General features: G+C 43.1%; 1 protein-coding gene across 2 annotated transcripts in view; it reads left to right on the forward strand.

The window, feature by feature from the left end:
* The window catches only part of MYO5B (myosin VB), a 172,605-nt gene that overhangs the window by 99,738 nt on the left and 56,603 nt on the right, over positions 1-16,264 (forward strand). For both annotated transcript variants that reach the window (XM_071580010.1, XM_071580011.1), the window contains exons 18-20: positions 10,309-10,420; positions 11,697-11,908; positions 14,136-14,292. In XM_071580010.1, coding sequence (XP_071436111.1) covers positions 10,309-10,420; positions 11,697-11,908; positions 14,136-14,292 — 481 coding nt within the window. The remainder of the gene's footprint in view (positions 1-10,308; positions 10,421-11,696; positions 11,909-14,135; positions 14,293-16,264) is intronic.

Raw genomic sequence — 16,264 nt, forward strand, 5'->3', positions numbered from 1 at the left:
GGTTTTCTGCTTTTTAAATTTTTTTGCAGTTTGCCAAATTCCCATTAGGTCCTGAGTTCTTCCTGTCCAAGAGATTCATTATCAATCAAAGAGCTGCAAAGTGAGGCTGACAGAGAGTGTGTGGTGCTCTGTCCAGCATTTCAGCTGGTGCTTTCAGTTTGGTCCTGGGTTGTAATCTGATGTGGTGAAATCTCTGGGAAAGCTGATGCCTGGCAGATAAAGGAATCCAGCTTTGATCCCAGATGGAAGTGGACATCAAGTAATAAAACAGCAGCTTTATATCCTCTGCACTCATCTTGGCTGGAAGCAAGCATTGCCCTAGAGAACTTCCTTCCTCCTTGCCTGGAGCTCCTTCCACTGTACAATCTGCTTTCCTTTCTGTTTTTTATTTTCCTGGCTTCAGACATTTGTTGCAATTGTCATTTCAGAAAAAAAAATTTGATTGTACTTGCAGAGAAAGAAAATAATGGTTGTAAATTTTTACTGTAGACTTTCACACCACACATCCAAAGCATCCTAGGCTTCTAACTCTTGCATTATAAAAAGGAAGGGTTATAGGTCATGTGGCTCTTGCTGACTGTGATATAAAATTCAAAAGAGCTCTTTAAGGCCTAATAAATCAGAAAACATAAACTATAAATAAGCCCTGAAGATGACAAGGGCAAATAATTCTAAAAACGCATCAATTGCGTTTTAGTGCCAAGCAGCTTTGTGTTCATGTCAGCAAAGACATCAGCCTTTTTATGTGGCATAAAAAGGTTATAAATATGCTCAGTGAAGAGCCAGCTAAGCGTGATTTGAACACCATGAGAAACTCCCTGCCCCGAATTTTGGGGGGGAATTGATGGCATTGTCTGCATGTTGAGATGAGGTGGCTTTGCTGCAGACTCTGTTGGCCATTGACCTCCATGGACAGGCAAAAACTGATGATGGGGTGAGGTTCTCCCTGATCATCTGATCCTATCTACTTAAGAAGGAGAAAGGGAAAAAAAGAAGAGGAAAATTTTCTTAGAAACCGTTTTCTCTCTTTCCTCTGCCAGGGTGGGAGGGTGGCAAAAATGCATGAAGATTTAAGTCCTTATTATGGGGATCTGACCCTGTTAGAAGACAGAGAATCACCTTTGAGTCTCATCTCCAGAGTCTTGAAGTCATCTGAGGAAATAACTAATAAAAATTACTCCTAAATTTCATGATCTCTGAGCCACAATGAGGAATTAAAAGCCAGCCTGTGAGTCGACTTTAATTATGATCTTCATTGCAGGGCCAAATTTCTCTGTCCTCTTGCAGTATAAGCCCTAAATCAATGAAAAAGCTATTTTTTTCACATGGAAGAGGCCACAGAAAGGCACTTCTGTGCTAAACAAGCAGCCACAGTCCCCAGTGCAGGTTTGGTGAGGTCGAATTTGAGGGTTGTTCATGAGGTCTTGCCATGCCGTCATGTTCTTCCCCATTCATAACTACACCACAGACTTACACCATTTTTCCATCTCTACTCATCTAACTGCATTTTAGACCCTACTGCACTATAATCAGTGTGTGATTAGTAACTGTGAAGGGGGAACAATGGGGAGAAACCACTGTAGCACCTGGAGACCAGCCAGGATCTACTTACAGCACGTAATTGATTCCTGCAGAGACCGCTCCACCCTGAAAAACTGAAAAATGATGCTCTCAGCTCTGCATGCATGCTTTTGGTTATGATGTCTGTCACATGAAAGGGAGGAGGGAGACAGAAATGCAAAGATTTCTGGTCTTAACTGCATTAATAAAAGTTATTAGCTATATGCACTTCTAGACAATCAGAGCCTTATGTTCCCAACACTGTCAACTAACGGACAGCCCACAGGTTGGAAGGGATTCTGACCTCTAATATGAAGCTACTTAAGCTACTTAAGCCAGAAAAGAACTTTTCCCACAACAGCTCCCGAAATAACATTTATTAATACAAATATGTGACAGTTGTTGTGGGTTCTGCTTTGCCGGTGAGAACGTTCAGCTGCAAGATTATATTTAATTGATAATAAAAGACCCCAAAAGAAACCAGCCCAAAACACATTGTACAAACACACTAAACTCAAGTTACAACACAGCAATGTTCCCCATTTTCACAACAGACAGAAACCAGCAACAAAGAACTACTAACTAAAAACACAGCCACCTAAAACATTCATCCAGACACTCTTTCAATAACATAAGACAATAAAATATCTTGCACACCACTCTGTCTGTGACACAAAACAAAAGGGAAGAGCAAAACTGCTGCTTATCAACACACATGTTGAAAAAGAAACTGCACATTGAAAGTAAAGCAAATTACTGTAGAGCAAAACAGAACTGGTCTTATAAAGTAAGAAAAGCAAAAAGACAATAACCAATATAAAGTAGCAAAGTGTGAAGCAAGTTACTGTAGTTAGTATTAAGACAGCAAAACACAGTCAGGAAAGAAGATACTTAGAAAGCAGGAATCAAAGTAGGTGTTAGCATAAGATGTAAGATAGAATGTATAAAGGGGTAAGCTTTGTAAGAAGCTTACCGTGTGCTTGACAGGAGCACAAGCCCTATGGGGAGAGGCTGAGGGAGCTGGGGGTGTTCAGCCTGGAGAAGAGGAGGCTCAGAGGTGACCTCAGCACTGTCTGGAACTACCTGAAGGGAAGTTCTGGCCAGGTGGGGGTTGGTCTCTTCTCCCAGGCACTCAGCAATAGGACAAGGGGGCACGATGGGCTCAAGCTCTGCCAGGGGAAATTGAAGTTGGAGAGCAGAAAGAAATTCTTTGCAGAGAGAGTGCTCAGGCATTGGAATGGGCTGCCCAGAGAGGGGGTGGATTCCCCATCCCTGGAGGTTTTTCAGCTGAGCTTGGCCGTGGCACTGAGTGCCATGATCTGGTAAAGGGACTGGAGTTGGACCAAGGGTTGGACTCGATGATCTTGGAGGTCTTTTCCAACCCAATCGATTCTATGATTCTATGAAAGTAAAATTAAGAAAGGAAAAGTGAAGAAAAATAGCACATGGTCTTCTCACCCCTACATTGTTCCAGGAGGTAGGAGGAGACAGGACAAACTGCAGCAGTTCCCCTCACAGAGTCGTGACATTTTCCCTTCTCTGCTGGAGTTTAAACTCCACACTTTTTATACCTTTTTTTTTCCTTCATGTGGTTTTGTGACTAACAGTCAATCTACTGGGGGGGTGATGGTGATGCAGATGCCTGAGGGGAGGTGGGGCCCTGAGCAGTCATAGAAGATATCACAAAGGAAGGCTGTGCTATTTCTCCATCCTTTGTTAATCTTATCAGTTTGCCTTACTTTTGTCTTCTGTGGGGAGACCCCTCCAGGGGGCTGAGGGCTCTCCCTCAACCCATCAGGCCTTATCAGGGGCCATCACCCCACAACATCTTCTCCCAGGACACTGAGAATACAGAACTCTTCTATCACTGCAACTTGTCAGCTCTTGTTCTTCATCCAGGGGGAAAAAAACAAAGGATGCCAAGACCTGTTTCAGCATTTTAGAGTGACCTCCTCCAATGTTTGCAATACTTCAAGGACAGATTTTTTTTATGTCTTTTAATGTTTCTGGAAGGTAATTTTATATAGGATCAGCTCTGCACTGAATAAAATGCTTACTTTAGACTCTGGTTGTTCTTCATCCACATTGGTCGTAAAGTTCCAGTCTTGAAAATCCAGATGCAGGAGCTGAGCAAGACTGTGAATAATCTGTGTATTTGAATTGGCTTTATAAACCAATTTGGGAAGAGGTGCTTTAACAGGATCTTATTGTGTGGGAATTAGTTATTTCTGCATTTTTATGGTCTATCTTTCTCAGTTAATGAGCATTGATTATGCCTTTGTATTCCCTTATATTTTGAGACAAGTCAATTTATATTGGTTGGTCAAGGATAAAACCAAAAAGGAGAGTCATTGTTTTAAATTTAAACCCCATGTGAGGGCTCTAAATATAAATCACTTCAAAATAATAACAGCAAACTTGATCTTTGTGAGTTTTGTTTCACTTGGGTGCAAGCAATTTGCCTTTAAAGCAACAGGGAATTTTCAAATTTGTTTGTCTCACGCTAGGTTTTATTACAGAAACTGTAGAAAATGTTGATTTTCATCCTGTAGTGTTTAAATCTGAATATTTTCCAGCATGCTGTCTCAAGAGTATCTTCTGAGAGCGATGTGGCTTTGGGTCAGAGAACTCAGGATAAAGCCACATTCTGCTGTTGTTTCACACTTCCCCATCACAGTTACTTCATGGGCTGAAGAATTCAGTGTTTTGAGTCTTTAATAATTTTTTTTTCCTTGAAGAAAAGAAATAATTTTTAATACAAGTTGTAGTTCTTCAGCCCTTGTAAGTCACTGGAAGATGAAGCCTTTTGCTCCCCACTTTGGTTTTATTTTATCATCTTCATGGTACACTACACTCTGCCTCTGTCTCGAGTAAATTGAAAACGTGGAGTTTGGTTTGAAATGCTGCACAGCAGTTAAGAAATGTATTTGTTAGCACGTACATAAATGGCTGTGATGAATGGACTGTCTTAGGTGTGTAGATAGTAAATCTATCATCAGCTTCCCTGGGTAAAGCGTGGGAGATATCTCTGTACTATACAACCATTCATCTTCCTTACAGAAACTGGCTGCATAAAGATGAGTCTGTGGGGAATTAATTGGTGTGGATCTCCGTGAATAACAAAATACTCCCTAAAACAAGTTTTTAACTTATGTTTTATCAAAACTCTACACTTCCATTCTTGCTAAGTCTCGTGGTTTCCAGTCAATGGTCCAAGAGCAGTGGCCTCCCACTGTGCCATCACTCTGAATAACCTCACCACTGCAGCCTCTCTGAAATACTCTTCTTGTAATTGTTATGTATTTATAGTTTAAGTATTCTTGGCATTTGGCTGCTTCCTCTGGTCGCTAGAGCTCACTGTCAGATGCAGCATTTTTGTACCAATTTAGTGTGAAATCTTAGCTGCTGAACTCTATAAAAATTACACATGTATAATTGAAATCTATCATGGGCATCCTTGGATATAGAATTTTTTTTATATAATATGCCTTTAGCTGTAATTTCGAACTAACAGAACTTATAAATAACTTTTTCTGCCAGCATTTCTGTTTGCCCACTCCCAACAAAGGTGTAATATGTAAATGGAGGGGTTTCTTCCCCCTCCTTGTGCTTCTCTTTGAATCTATTCCAGCTAATTTCAAGCCAGGCCAGCCTGCATGTTTTAGATCTAATTGAAAGGCAAATCTGTTCTGCTGCAGTAAACAAGGCAAGAGAAATTTTCTCCCTAAAATAATTTCATGTCAAATCTTGCCTGAGAAATGCCACCTGCATCCTCCTAAACAGGCTTTGGATCCCGTGGAAGGATCCAAACCATTACTGCTTAAAATATTGACCCTTTTGGTGGAGGGTGATGTGACACAAAACTGGGTTTGCTCAACACACGGGGTGGTCTTGGGTGATGGAGGCAATGAATTTATTTACCCTGAATAGAAACAGTTCACTTTCAGTTATTTTTGGCTGCCAAAAGAAACCATATTATGTTAAGAGTTTGAAGCTTTGCTGACTTATTACACTCCTTTCAGCTCTTCGTTCAGAGCAGCTGACATAACATTGCTGCAATCACCCTGAAACAATGGGTTGGAGATATTTTGGGCAGTTGCTGTCTGCTTGGAGAGATGCTTTCCAGAAGCTTCCTTTGGATGTCACCCCTGGTTTATTACCTGAGCCCTGCCTTTAATTTGAGGCTGTGATAAACCCAGCTTGGCTGTGCTTGGCTCTGTAGCCCCTCAGTTTTGGGCAGGAGCAGCCCCTTTGCTTTGCACCTGGTTGTGGTTTTGTATAAAACATCCAAATCTTGTTCTTTAAATTACAGGAAAAAAAATTACTTGATTTGTGGTGTGTGTTATGGCTTATTCCTTCTTTCTGATTCCTGTAGATGACACAGAAATTGCTGGGATGCCCAAGTTTCCTTCTCCTGGCCAAGCCCTTGAGCATCCTCCTTGCTGCTCGAGCCCAGGGAGGATTTTTTTCTACAGACATAAGATATTTTTCTGTATCCTTCCATTCCTTTTATTGCCTTTTCCCCTTAGTGACCTGTGATAACTTCAAAGCAAAACGTAGATATTTGAGGTTTGGTTGTGCTTGATCTCAGTCCCAAAATTATTCTTTTTTACCTTGGGAAACTTCAAGTAGCATCTGCCCAGTCCTTTGTGCCTCCTCCTTGGTCTTTCACAGCTGTGCAGGTATAAAAATTCTCCTGATTCCAACTCTTTCCCTACACCACATATCTGGATCTTGTAACTTCATAATTATATGGAGTTGTATTTATTTAGTGGCCCTTGGTGTTTTCCAGCTCCCAGCACTGTGGCATGCCTGTGCTGTGTGTTGTGTGGCAGCATCCTGAAAACCTGAGACCTGTTTTTTTTTTTTTTTTATTATTTAATACCTGTCAGCAAGTTGAACTGAGATAAAAACTTCCCATAATCTCTCCTGACCTGATAACCTGTGGGGTGATGTGGCACATCCTTTGTCTCCTGCTGGGAATCAGTTTAGCAGGTGGGAAATGCATTTTTTAGTTTTTTTGTTTTGGTTTGGTTTTTTTACCTTTTCTGAAAATGAATATGTAGAACCTAAAGAAAAGACACGTATGTGCAGAAGAATAATTTAAAATGAGCTTCAGTATTTCTGCACGGGAGAGATCTCCCTTGCAGGGCTGGAGGATCATGTTTGTTTCTCTCAAAGCACATAGTTGTAAGGAAATTTTATACAGCTTTGAGCCTCAAGTGGTTCAATGAGGCATGTTACATTAAACCTGAGTGCTTTAATTGTTCCTTTCTCTGGGGAGGATCCTGTAACAGCATCTCTGACACCCTGCAGCTTTGTTTTCATTGTGAACTGGGATGGCAAATACCCCAGTGAAACTCTTGATGGACCCACTGAGCCCCAGCGTGGTGGGGGTTTTGTGATGTTGCTCCATGGGCAATAATACCAGCAGTGTGATCTCAGGGCTGTCATCTCCTGCTGCATCAGTGAGGAGGGTGAGAGCACGAGTTCTGTGCCGTGGAGTTGGGCTGTGAACCTCTGGGAGGTGTGGATGGAGAGCTGTGGGTGCCACCAGCTCAGATAGAGAACTCTCAGCAATCAGTGGGTGTGTTCCCTGCCACTTGCAATATCTCATGTGAGACTTACTCCTCAAAATTGAGTCATTCATGTTTGAGATGGACTCAAATGGAAAAATGTGGAAAATGAGTTTGTAAATCAGTTTTTGCCACCTTGTGAATTGGAAACGACAGGCTCTGAAGAAAGACCCACTGTAGTGACTTATGATTTGTTTTTAAGGAATTCCTACAGGTGCCTGGCTCTTGTTTGGGAACAGCTGTGGGATCTCCATCTCTTTCTTGGTGCTGGAAGATGATGGATTTTGCTTTCTGCCCAGCTTGGATCCATACCCTCAGTTTCTTGTGTTGCCTCTTCACCATCTGCTCTTGGCTGGAGGAGCCTGGGGGGGCACCTGCAGGATGATTTTTTTCTAAAAATAGCAGCAGTTAATAATATCAGCACCTAAACTGACTCTTTTTTCCCCTGACCAAGCTCTCCCTGGCTCAGGCAATACCTCAGCCAGGCAGGATGTCTCCAGCATCGTGTGCTTGGCTGAGTGCCTTGGGCACTGCATGCTCTGCTTCTCCTCTCAGGTTTGATTTGGAGCTGTGTAAACCTCAGATGTGCTTAAAATGAGAACGGGTTTTATTTGCACAAGACAAAATGGGAAATGTAATTATAAAACCAAGGCACTGAGGAAGCAAAGAGAAAGCAAGTTCAAGCTTAAACCCTACAGGACACGAGTTTATAGTCTTGCATAATCTTTGTGTTCAGCTTTCACCCCAGAGAGAACTCATCATAGCTGATATCTTGGGTTTTTAGTGATAATCTGGTGCATTTGGTTACTTGAAGGTGGGACAGGGATTCAATCAGCACTAATCTGACTGCTCCAGAACTAATCTGAGTAATCTGAGTATGGGAAATGCTCTTATCATGATTTCCCTCATTCTTTTGTCTCCAGGACCCCTCCACCTTACCTTTGGCTTCGGGTGCAATACTAAGTATTCTCTAGTTTTTGCCAGTCCCATACTCTTTGCCAGTTGTGTCCATACAGGAATTACATGCCACTTCCCAATCCTTATCAGTCTGTTTTTTCCCCCCCTTTTTCTCCCTTAATTCTCTTTGCAAACATTTTCTCTTGCTGTGCTCTTTTAATTAGAGTATTGCTTTTAATCAAACTGGCTTTCCTCCCCTGCCTACATTTTCTGAAATGACATAAAGCTGTGTTGGTTGTGTATTTTGAAATAAGCAATATACCTGTCTTGGTAGTCCAACTTCCAACCTTCAGGATGTTCCCTGAGAGGTACCTGCAGCCGATGATCATGCAGGTCCTTTCCAGCTGAACTGTTCTCTTTTATGAAGTATTTTATAGAGCTGGCAGCACTGACTGTTCCTGTGGTGTGATGTCTCATCCAGCCCCACCACTGCAAACTGGCCAAGTGTAAGGACCATCACAAGCATCACTGGCCATTAACAATTTATATTTCCCAACTCCACCCGCCCTCCTTATTCTCTAGAAGTGTAAAAATAGGAAGGTTTGAGTGTAATAACACAAAAACCAAGGGGTTTATGAGCTGCTGGATGCAGGAGATGTTTCTGTATGGCAGCTCTTCCTGCAGTGGGTTCTCATCCTGGCTGCCACAACATCCATGTGAGTGAGGATGAGGCTCACAGGTGGTTTTGTTGAGGGAGGACAGAAATCAAATTCTCAGCAATTCTCTCTGTTCTTCCTTTGATGTTTGTTATTTTTTTAAAATAACAGTGGCTGTTCTGGACATTGCTAGAAAAGTCTGATGTTTTAATGAATAACTCGGGTTTTGAGGGCGTTTATTACTCGCTATGTTAAATTACAGAAGGTTGAAACATGGCAGATGCTGAAGCAATTTCAGGATCCTGGTCTGCAGGCTCTACACCCAACAGCACCAGCAGGAGATGGTATTTCCGAGCAGTGGGATACAGTGCTCTAATTCCTTCAATTAGTATTGCCTGTCTGGAAGCTTCACTGCTGGTGCAGTGAGGCATCTTCCAAGGGGCTGCTTTGTCCTTTCAGCATCAAAAGGTTTTGTGTTGTTTTAGGAGGTTCAGTCACAGACCTTAAAATGGATCAATTAGTGAATTCATTGCTTCTAATTAATACTCAGCAGAGTTTGGGAACACACAATAATGAAGTGTATCTATTTGTTTCATTCATTCTCTGTGACTATCCAAATTGCTTTTTAATTTCTTTTGGCCAGTTCTCCAAAATTAACATCTCCTTTCTGAAGGGTGCAGAGTTGTTGCATTTGAGTGGGAAAGTGCAGCAGGTTGGGAAGCACATCAGGAGGAGTGAAAACAAGGTGGTCTGTGGCCTTTCTGTTCCAAGCTGGACCTGATAAGGTCATTCAGTGGATGAGACTGAGGGTCAGGTTGAGGGTGACCAAACTACTTTCAGGTGACTTTAATCCATCCTGAGGGTATGTGCTGGTTTAAAGGTGAACCAGCAGGGGAAATGAACTCACCACGAGAGAGATTATAAGTCAGACCTAAAATTTAATAATAATATTACAATAACAACACTGACACACAAGGGAAATTGCTTTCAACTCACAAAACCCCAGCAGTATAACCCAGTGTCCTGGGGCACAAACCCAAGGGGGTTTGTTTGCCCTTGTGCTGAGACCCCTGTGGTTCCTCCAAGTCCAGAGCAAAAGGAAAAGAAAAACCTGTTGGTGCAGGCTAGGGCTGTGGTCTGGGCGAGAGCGGGGATCTCCTCCTGTCAAGGTCCTGCTGCTGCTCTGGATCCAACAAGAAGTTCCCAAGGTCTTCTTACCCACCCCTTATGTACCCTCAGGGAGCTCTCAGTCCCTCCCCCAGGGCGGGGACTCACACAATGGGTGATTAACTCTGGGAGCCAGGGGGTGTTGAACTGTTGATGGCCCATTAGCAGCTCCGCCCCCCTCAGGCTGGGTGTGAAGGTGATAATGGCTCCCTGGGCAGCTGCTGCTAATGGCCCATTGTCGTTGGGGAATGAATAGAGGGGGTAGAATACACAGCTTTGATCACCCCCACACAGGGTTAGCTGGTCCCTCCTGCTGAACTAGGACAGGGTAGTGGTGAGAGATCCCTCAAAATATGAGTTTGGTGTTTTGACTTGTCTGTGACTCCAAATGCTTTATTTTAAGGAAACAGTGCCCAGCATGCAGACTAATCCAGTGTATGCTTTGCTTTCAGGTGGTCCTACCACGACTTTTTCAACAGGTATCGTGTGCTTATGGACAAGAAAGACCTCTCTAAGAACGACAAGAAGCAGATCTGTCAGACCCTGTTGCAAGGCCTCATTAAGGTGAGCTGGGACCTTTGGCAATGAGTTTAACAGCACAGAAGCTCATGACTTTGATGTGATCTGAAGCTGCTTCTCCTGCCCAAGCTTCACCTGCTGCTTGTGCAGGTGCTTCTTCATCCCAGGCAGCCTGGGAATTGTTCCAAAATGAGATGGTCTTGCAAGAAGGTGGCGAGAGCAAGCCTGACATGAGATCTCATGGTTCTGGTCAAGATGGAAGTACCATTTCAGTGCTGGTGGAGTCCTGAGTTTGCTGTCACTGGCTGGACATGATCAGCTGGCCACTTTTAAAAAATGTGTCTTTCCAGCCCCTCCTGCTGTTTTTGGCTAGCCATAGCTGGAGCTTGTTCTAAAGATCCATCTTGGGACAAAATCATGAGTCTTACTCAGTCACTAAATCACTGTTTTCACAAACCAGTAAGAGAAAAATGCAATAAATGCCTTATCTTGGTGTGTGGGAGACTTGTAATAGGGTTACATGGAAAAGGCATCCCATACACTGGGATTCTTTTCCTGTAAACAAATTAGAAGTTTTTGCCACCTCACCAAAACCTTAACTCTCCCACGTGTGTTATTTTTAAATAGCAAATGTGCATGCAGAGTTTTCTTGCTGTTGAGCAGCCCAGAGTGTGCACAGCACCTTAGCCAGGTTTTAATGTTTGATCTCATATTTTCCTGTGGCAGTTTGAGGAGTGTACCTAATTGAGTTGCTCTCTGCAATATCTGTTTTCCTTAATGCATCAAGTGTTTCCTTTGGCTGCAGAGCCTTTTGCAGTGTGTGTATGACCTTGCAGATGTAAACATTAATCTTTTTGAGAAAGAAATCTTTCCTTCAAATGCTGTGGTGTTGGATTTTTAGTCTGGAATCTGTCCCTGCCCATAGCAGGAGGGTTGGAACTAGGTGATCTTTAAGATCCCTTTTAACCCAAACCATTCTAGGATTCCATGATTTCTCTATTCAACTGCAAAAAAAACCCCAACAAAACAACAAAACAAAAAACAAGGAAGAAACCAACCAAAGAAACATGAAACAAAGCCAAAACCAAAACTTAACAAACATTCAAAATTTATGTAAATATGTGGAATTTAAGACTGAATTGTAGTGCTTGAATAGTTTAGTGTCTATTAATACCATTAACCAGTTAAGAAGGGATTTGACTGGACAAATGTGATTCAAAGGGGGATTTTTACTCTGTAGCTACTTAGCAAAATAGACTGAAAAAAAAAAGAATTAATGTTTGCCTTAATTAAATTCAGTTTCCTTTATGCTTTTGAAAAGGATCCAGACAAGTTCCAGTTTGGACGTACCAAGATCTTTTTCCGTGCAGGCCAGGTGGCATATCTGGAGAAACTGCGGTCAGATAAGTTCAGAGCTGCCACAATCATGATTCAGAAGACGGTGAGGGGGTGGCTGCAGAGGGTCAAGTACCAAAGGCTGAGACAAGCTGCACTTGTCCTCCAACGCTACACACGAGGGCACCTTGCACGGAGGTGGGTCCTGGGGAGCCCCCAGGGAAGGGCTGACTGGGAGCTCAGGTGTGGAAACACTCCTGGGCACTTGTGTTTTCAATGTTTCATCCTGTAGATCTTAAACGTCTCCTAAGAGAAACATTTAAAATGCATATGGTGTTGCCTTTTAACCCCTTAAAAACAGCATATATATATTTTTATATCTGGATATAACACTGTGGGGAAAGTTTCTGTGCTGAAGTCAGGACTCATTTCCTGTCCGGCTTTATTTAGGGGCAAAAGATTAAAATTCTTTGCCTCAGACTGATTTCATATCTATGTAAGTTTAATTTCTAGGTGTTGGGCCAAGGTCATAATATAGGTTATAATTGGGTTATAATCAGGTGACTAAAGTACTCTGAAGTATTTAGATAAAAGTGTTTCACAGAACTAGTACTTTCCTCTGGTAAAGAACGTTGGGATCAGCCAGGAAGAGGTTTGCTAGTTGGTATGCACTGTCTTCTGTAGGGACCAGGTTTGTACCTCCTTGATGTCCAAGGGGAGCTCTCAGGATTGATTTGGGTGTATCCTTTGTAATGAGAAAAATCACTTCAAACCACTGGCAGTGGGGCTGTTTGCAGTACAGAATAACAGCTCAGTGTTTAACTCTTAGTGTGAAGGAACCTCAAGCTCCCTCATGTCAGTGGGATTTCTGCAGATAACTCTGTGCTGGATTGCTGACAACAGGTGTGATGGTTGTGAGGGATCAGTAAAGCAGTGGAATAACATCCCAACACACTGGTGACCTTCCATCTCATGCCTGTTATTCAAGTTAAGACACTGCTGTGCAAGTCAGTTGTTTTGGAAGAAGTGCTGACTGAATTTGTGGTGTTATCTGTGATTGTGAAAGGGGTTGGTGTCGTGGAGAATTGGGATGAGAAACAAAGATAAGCAGTTTGGTGACTTATTTAAAACTGAGCGTGGGTTTTTCTTGTATGCATAAGTTCATGTACTTCTGTAGCCAGGTCCATCCTGGCAGTCTTGCAGCCTTGTACAAGGCAAATGAGACCTAAGCAATAAGAGAAGGTTAAGGAAAAGGGACATTTGGAAGTGTCCAAGGCCAGGTTGGACAGGGCTTGGAGCAACCTGGGCTAGTGGGAGGTGTCCCTGCCCATGGCAGGGGGATGAATAGAGATGAGCTTTAAGATCCCCAAAACCATCCTGGGATTAACTCCAGTGGGCTCTCTATACAAACCCACAGACTTGGACTTTACATTTGACTTTGTATCAGTCAGCCACCCATCTAAGGATGAGAGGAAGACCCTCTGGTGATGTCAAAAGTGATGTAGAGTGAGCTGAAAGAGGGGCTGGAAGCAGATGTGCCAAAGCTACCTGCTGCAGAGTTTCTTCTATATAATTTTTCAGTTCCCCTTTTCATGCAGGTTTCATAGGGGATGTATGGCATCTGAATAATTGCTGTCTCCTCTTTTTGTTCTCTTAATAATTCCTGGCTCAGCAGGTCCTAATGAGAAACCATTGGCCTTGATCAAGAGAGTATATAAACCAATCTGATGTGGCTCTTAGTTTTGATAAGCTTTTCACAAAATGAAAGAAGTGGATCAAATATCTGTAAAATGCTTCATGCTGACAGCCCAAATCATAAATTCACCAAAACAAGCTAATTATCAAATTAAATGGAAGTTTTATGGGCATTTATTAACCAGTGTAACAGCAAATTGAACATGAGTTCTGCTGGGGAATGGGAGCAACGTGGTAGAGAGTTGACCACATCCCTTATTATTTACTCTCTATGATCTGCTTGAGGCCCTGCTCATAAATGCTGCCAAACCAGTGCACACCAGTTGAAATGTCAAATCAATTTGCTGCTGTTTTCCCTGAGTCAGTAGATAACCAGTGCAATACAGGCTTTTTATAGTTAGGGAAGTGATGGAGCCAACCTGGCCGTTGATTGGCTCAGGTATGTGGAGAGTAATTAAAATAAATTAGGAAAACCCAGGGAAAATACTTGGTTCTAATGCTGTTTGGGAGCAATGAGGTGTGTTGATTTGTGCCTCCAGTGCTCCTGGAGTGCCATGGATGCTGTCAGATAGCATGGAGATTTCCTGAGCCCTGCTGTTGGGATGCTCTTCCTGAATACCATCAACCTACTTTCAGACCAACAGTTTTTCTCTCTGTCCAGTTTAAAACTTACTAGACAGAAAGAAAGGGAGTTCAGTTTCCCTGCTAACCTTTCTCCTGTGCTTTGCAGGCTTGCTGAGCACCTGAGGAGGACGAGAGCTGCCATTGTCTTGCAGAAGCAGTACCGAATGCTGCGGATCCTCCGAGCTTTCCAGAGGGTCCGCAATGCCACCATCACCATCCAGGCTTTTGCCCGGGGCATGCTTGTCAGGAGGAGGTATCACAAGGTACAGCTCCACGGAGTGTCTTTGCATTGGGAAGAACTAGGAAGAGCCTTTATGTTTACCTCTGCTGCAGTAGTGGTGTGTTTATTGTGGCTGTTTTGATGTTTACGGAGCCGACAGCCTCTGGTGTTTCTGGAGAGCAGACAGTGACAGTGATCATTGCTATTTAAAGCTGTGCAAGAGAAAAAAGACTTTGGCAGCAGCACCTCAGTGGAGCAGCTAAATGAAGTCAGTCATTTGGGTGCTGGGAGGCATTTTGGAAATCTGGAAATGTCATTTGATCTAACCTGTTCTCTGCTAAACCTGCCTGACCAACTGAATTTGTGTCTGAGCTGTGCTGCAGGTGCTGTTTGCAGGAGAGCAGGAAGACAAGTAGGGTCTGTCATGGAAGGCAACAAGTCATTTATTGATAGAAATCTCTCTTTAATTAGTTCTCTCCACTAGCTTTCTGTGTTAAACCAGAACCTGAATGCAAAGAACTAAAAGTTTGATGATGGCAGTGGTACAGTGAGAAATCAGCATCCTAGAGTGGTTTGGGTGGGAAGGGATCTTCAAGCTGATCTATTTCCAACCCTCATGCCATGGGCAGGGGCACCTTCCAGTATCCCACGTCACTGCAAGCCCTGTCCAACCTGGCCTTGGACACTTCCAGGGATCCAGGGGCAGCCACAGCTTCTCTGCCCAGCCTGTGCCAGGGCCTGCCCACCCTCGCAGCCAGCAATTCCTTCCCAATCTCTGATCTAAACCTGCTCCCTGTCAGTGTGACGCCATTTTCCCTTGTTAAAACTTTTTCACTAACTGTTGTCTGTCAGGAACCTGAGAACAGCTTTGGGCAATCTTCTGTTCACTCCTCAGATCCAGCACTGTTTTGATGGTCACATAAAGTTATGCCTAACTGGGCCATGGATCTACTCAAAGAAGTGAGAGGCATGATGAGACAGGAGGGGACCATCTCCTGGGCATGGTAGAGGTTACCTGGACACCTGATTACCTGCCAGAGAGATCAGGGTTATCCTCTGAGAGAGAGCAGCTGGATGCTGGTGATAAGGAATTTGTGCTGCCACTGCTTTTTCAGCATCTGTTTTTTAAATTGGAAGCCTCTGCAGGGGTGGCACCTGGTGCAGCAATTAAACTCTCTGAGATGCAAGGGAGCCCAAATCTTAGCAAGGTGTAGAAGCTGGCTAAGGGCCAGGCCTCTCAGATCTGAACATCCTTAATCTCTGGAGCACCTGGATATTGGTGTTGGGTATAGATGTCAGTTCAAGTGCATGTTCAGCAAAGGGCACAGAGCTGTGGGTGATGCTCCCCGAGGTCAGGGTGTACCCAATGCCCACCAAAGCTTTGCTGCAAAGCTGGAATAGGTCCCCAAGGCAATGCATTGGGAGTTTTGTACCTCTTTGGGCACCCCCAGCTTTCTCCACCTGGAATACCAAGGTTGGAGACGTACAAAGCTCATTTCACAGTAATTCCTGATGCATTCACACAGTCCCTTTATTCTGAATTAAAATTTGCAACTGCGAGGAAAGCCTTAGGGTGAAACTAAACGTTTGTAAGAGAAGCTGACAGGGCATCTTTTCTGAGACAAGTTATCCCAAACTAATAACAGCAGTTCTTGTAATCTTAAAATTCTCCTGCTATTTATTTCCTTATCAGACTGCAGTGTAGATGAGCATAAGGAACTTATTAACAATATGCTGGTTGTATCTCTAATATGTCAGCATTCAGTTTTAGGGGAAGAAATTGAGTTGCCACCAATTGAAAAGATTGTTGTAAATTTTGGGGAAGAAATCCAATGCTAAAGCACCAGAAATTTCACAATACCAGATGCAGGTTTCTAGAAATTGAATTGTGTGAGAGCACTGGCTGCAGGCTGTAGGGGAAGGACTCGGGGTTTTATTTGAAGGTTATCCACATGATAACAAATCCCACCAGGACAGCATTTATCTGCAGTAAAAATTATCATAATGCAGTGGTG

Source organism: Pithys albifrons, chromosome Z, assembly GCF_047495875.1.
Source record: "Pithys albifrons albifrons isolate INPA30051 chromosome Z, PitAlb_v1, whole genome shotgun sequence".
Lineage (NCBI taxonomy): Eukaryota > Metazoa > Chordata > Aves > Passeriformes > Thamnophilidae > Pithys > Pithys albifrons.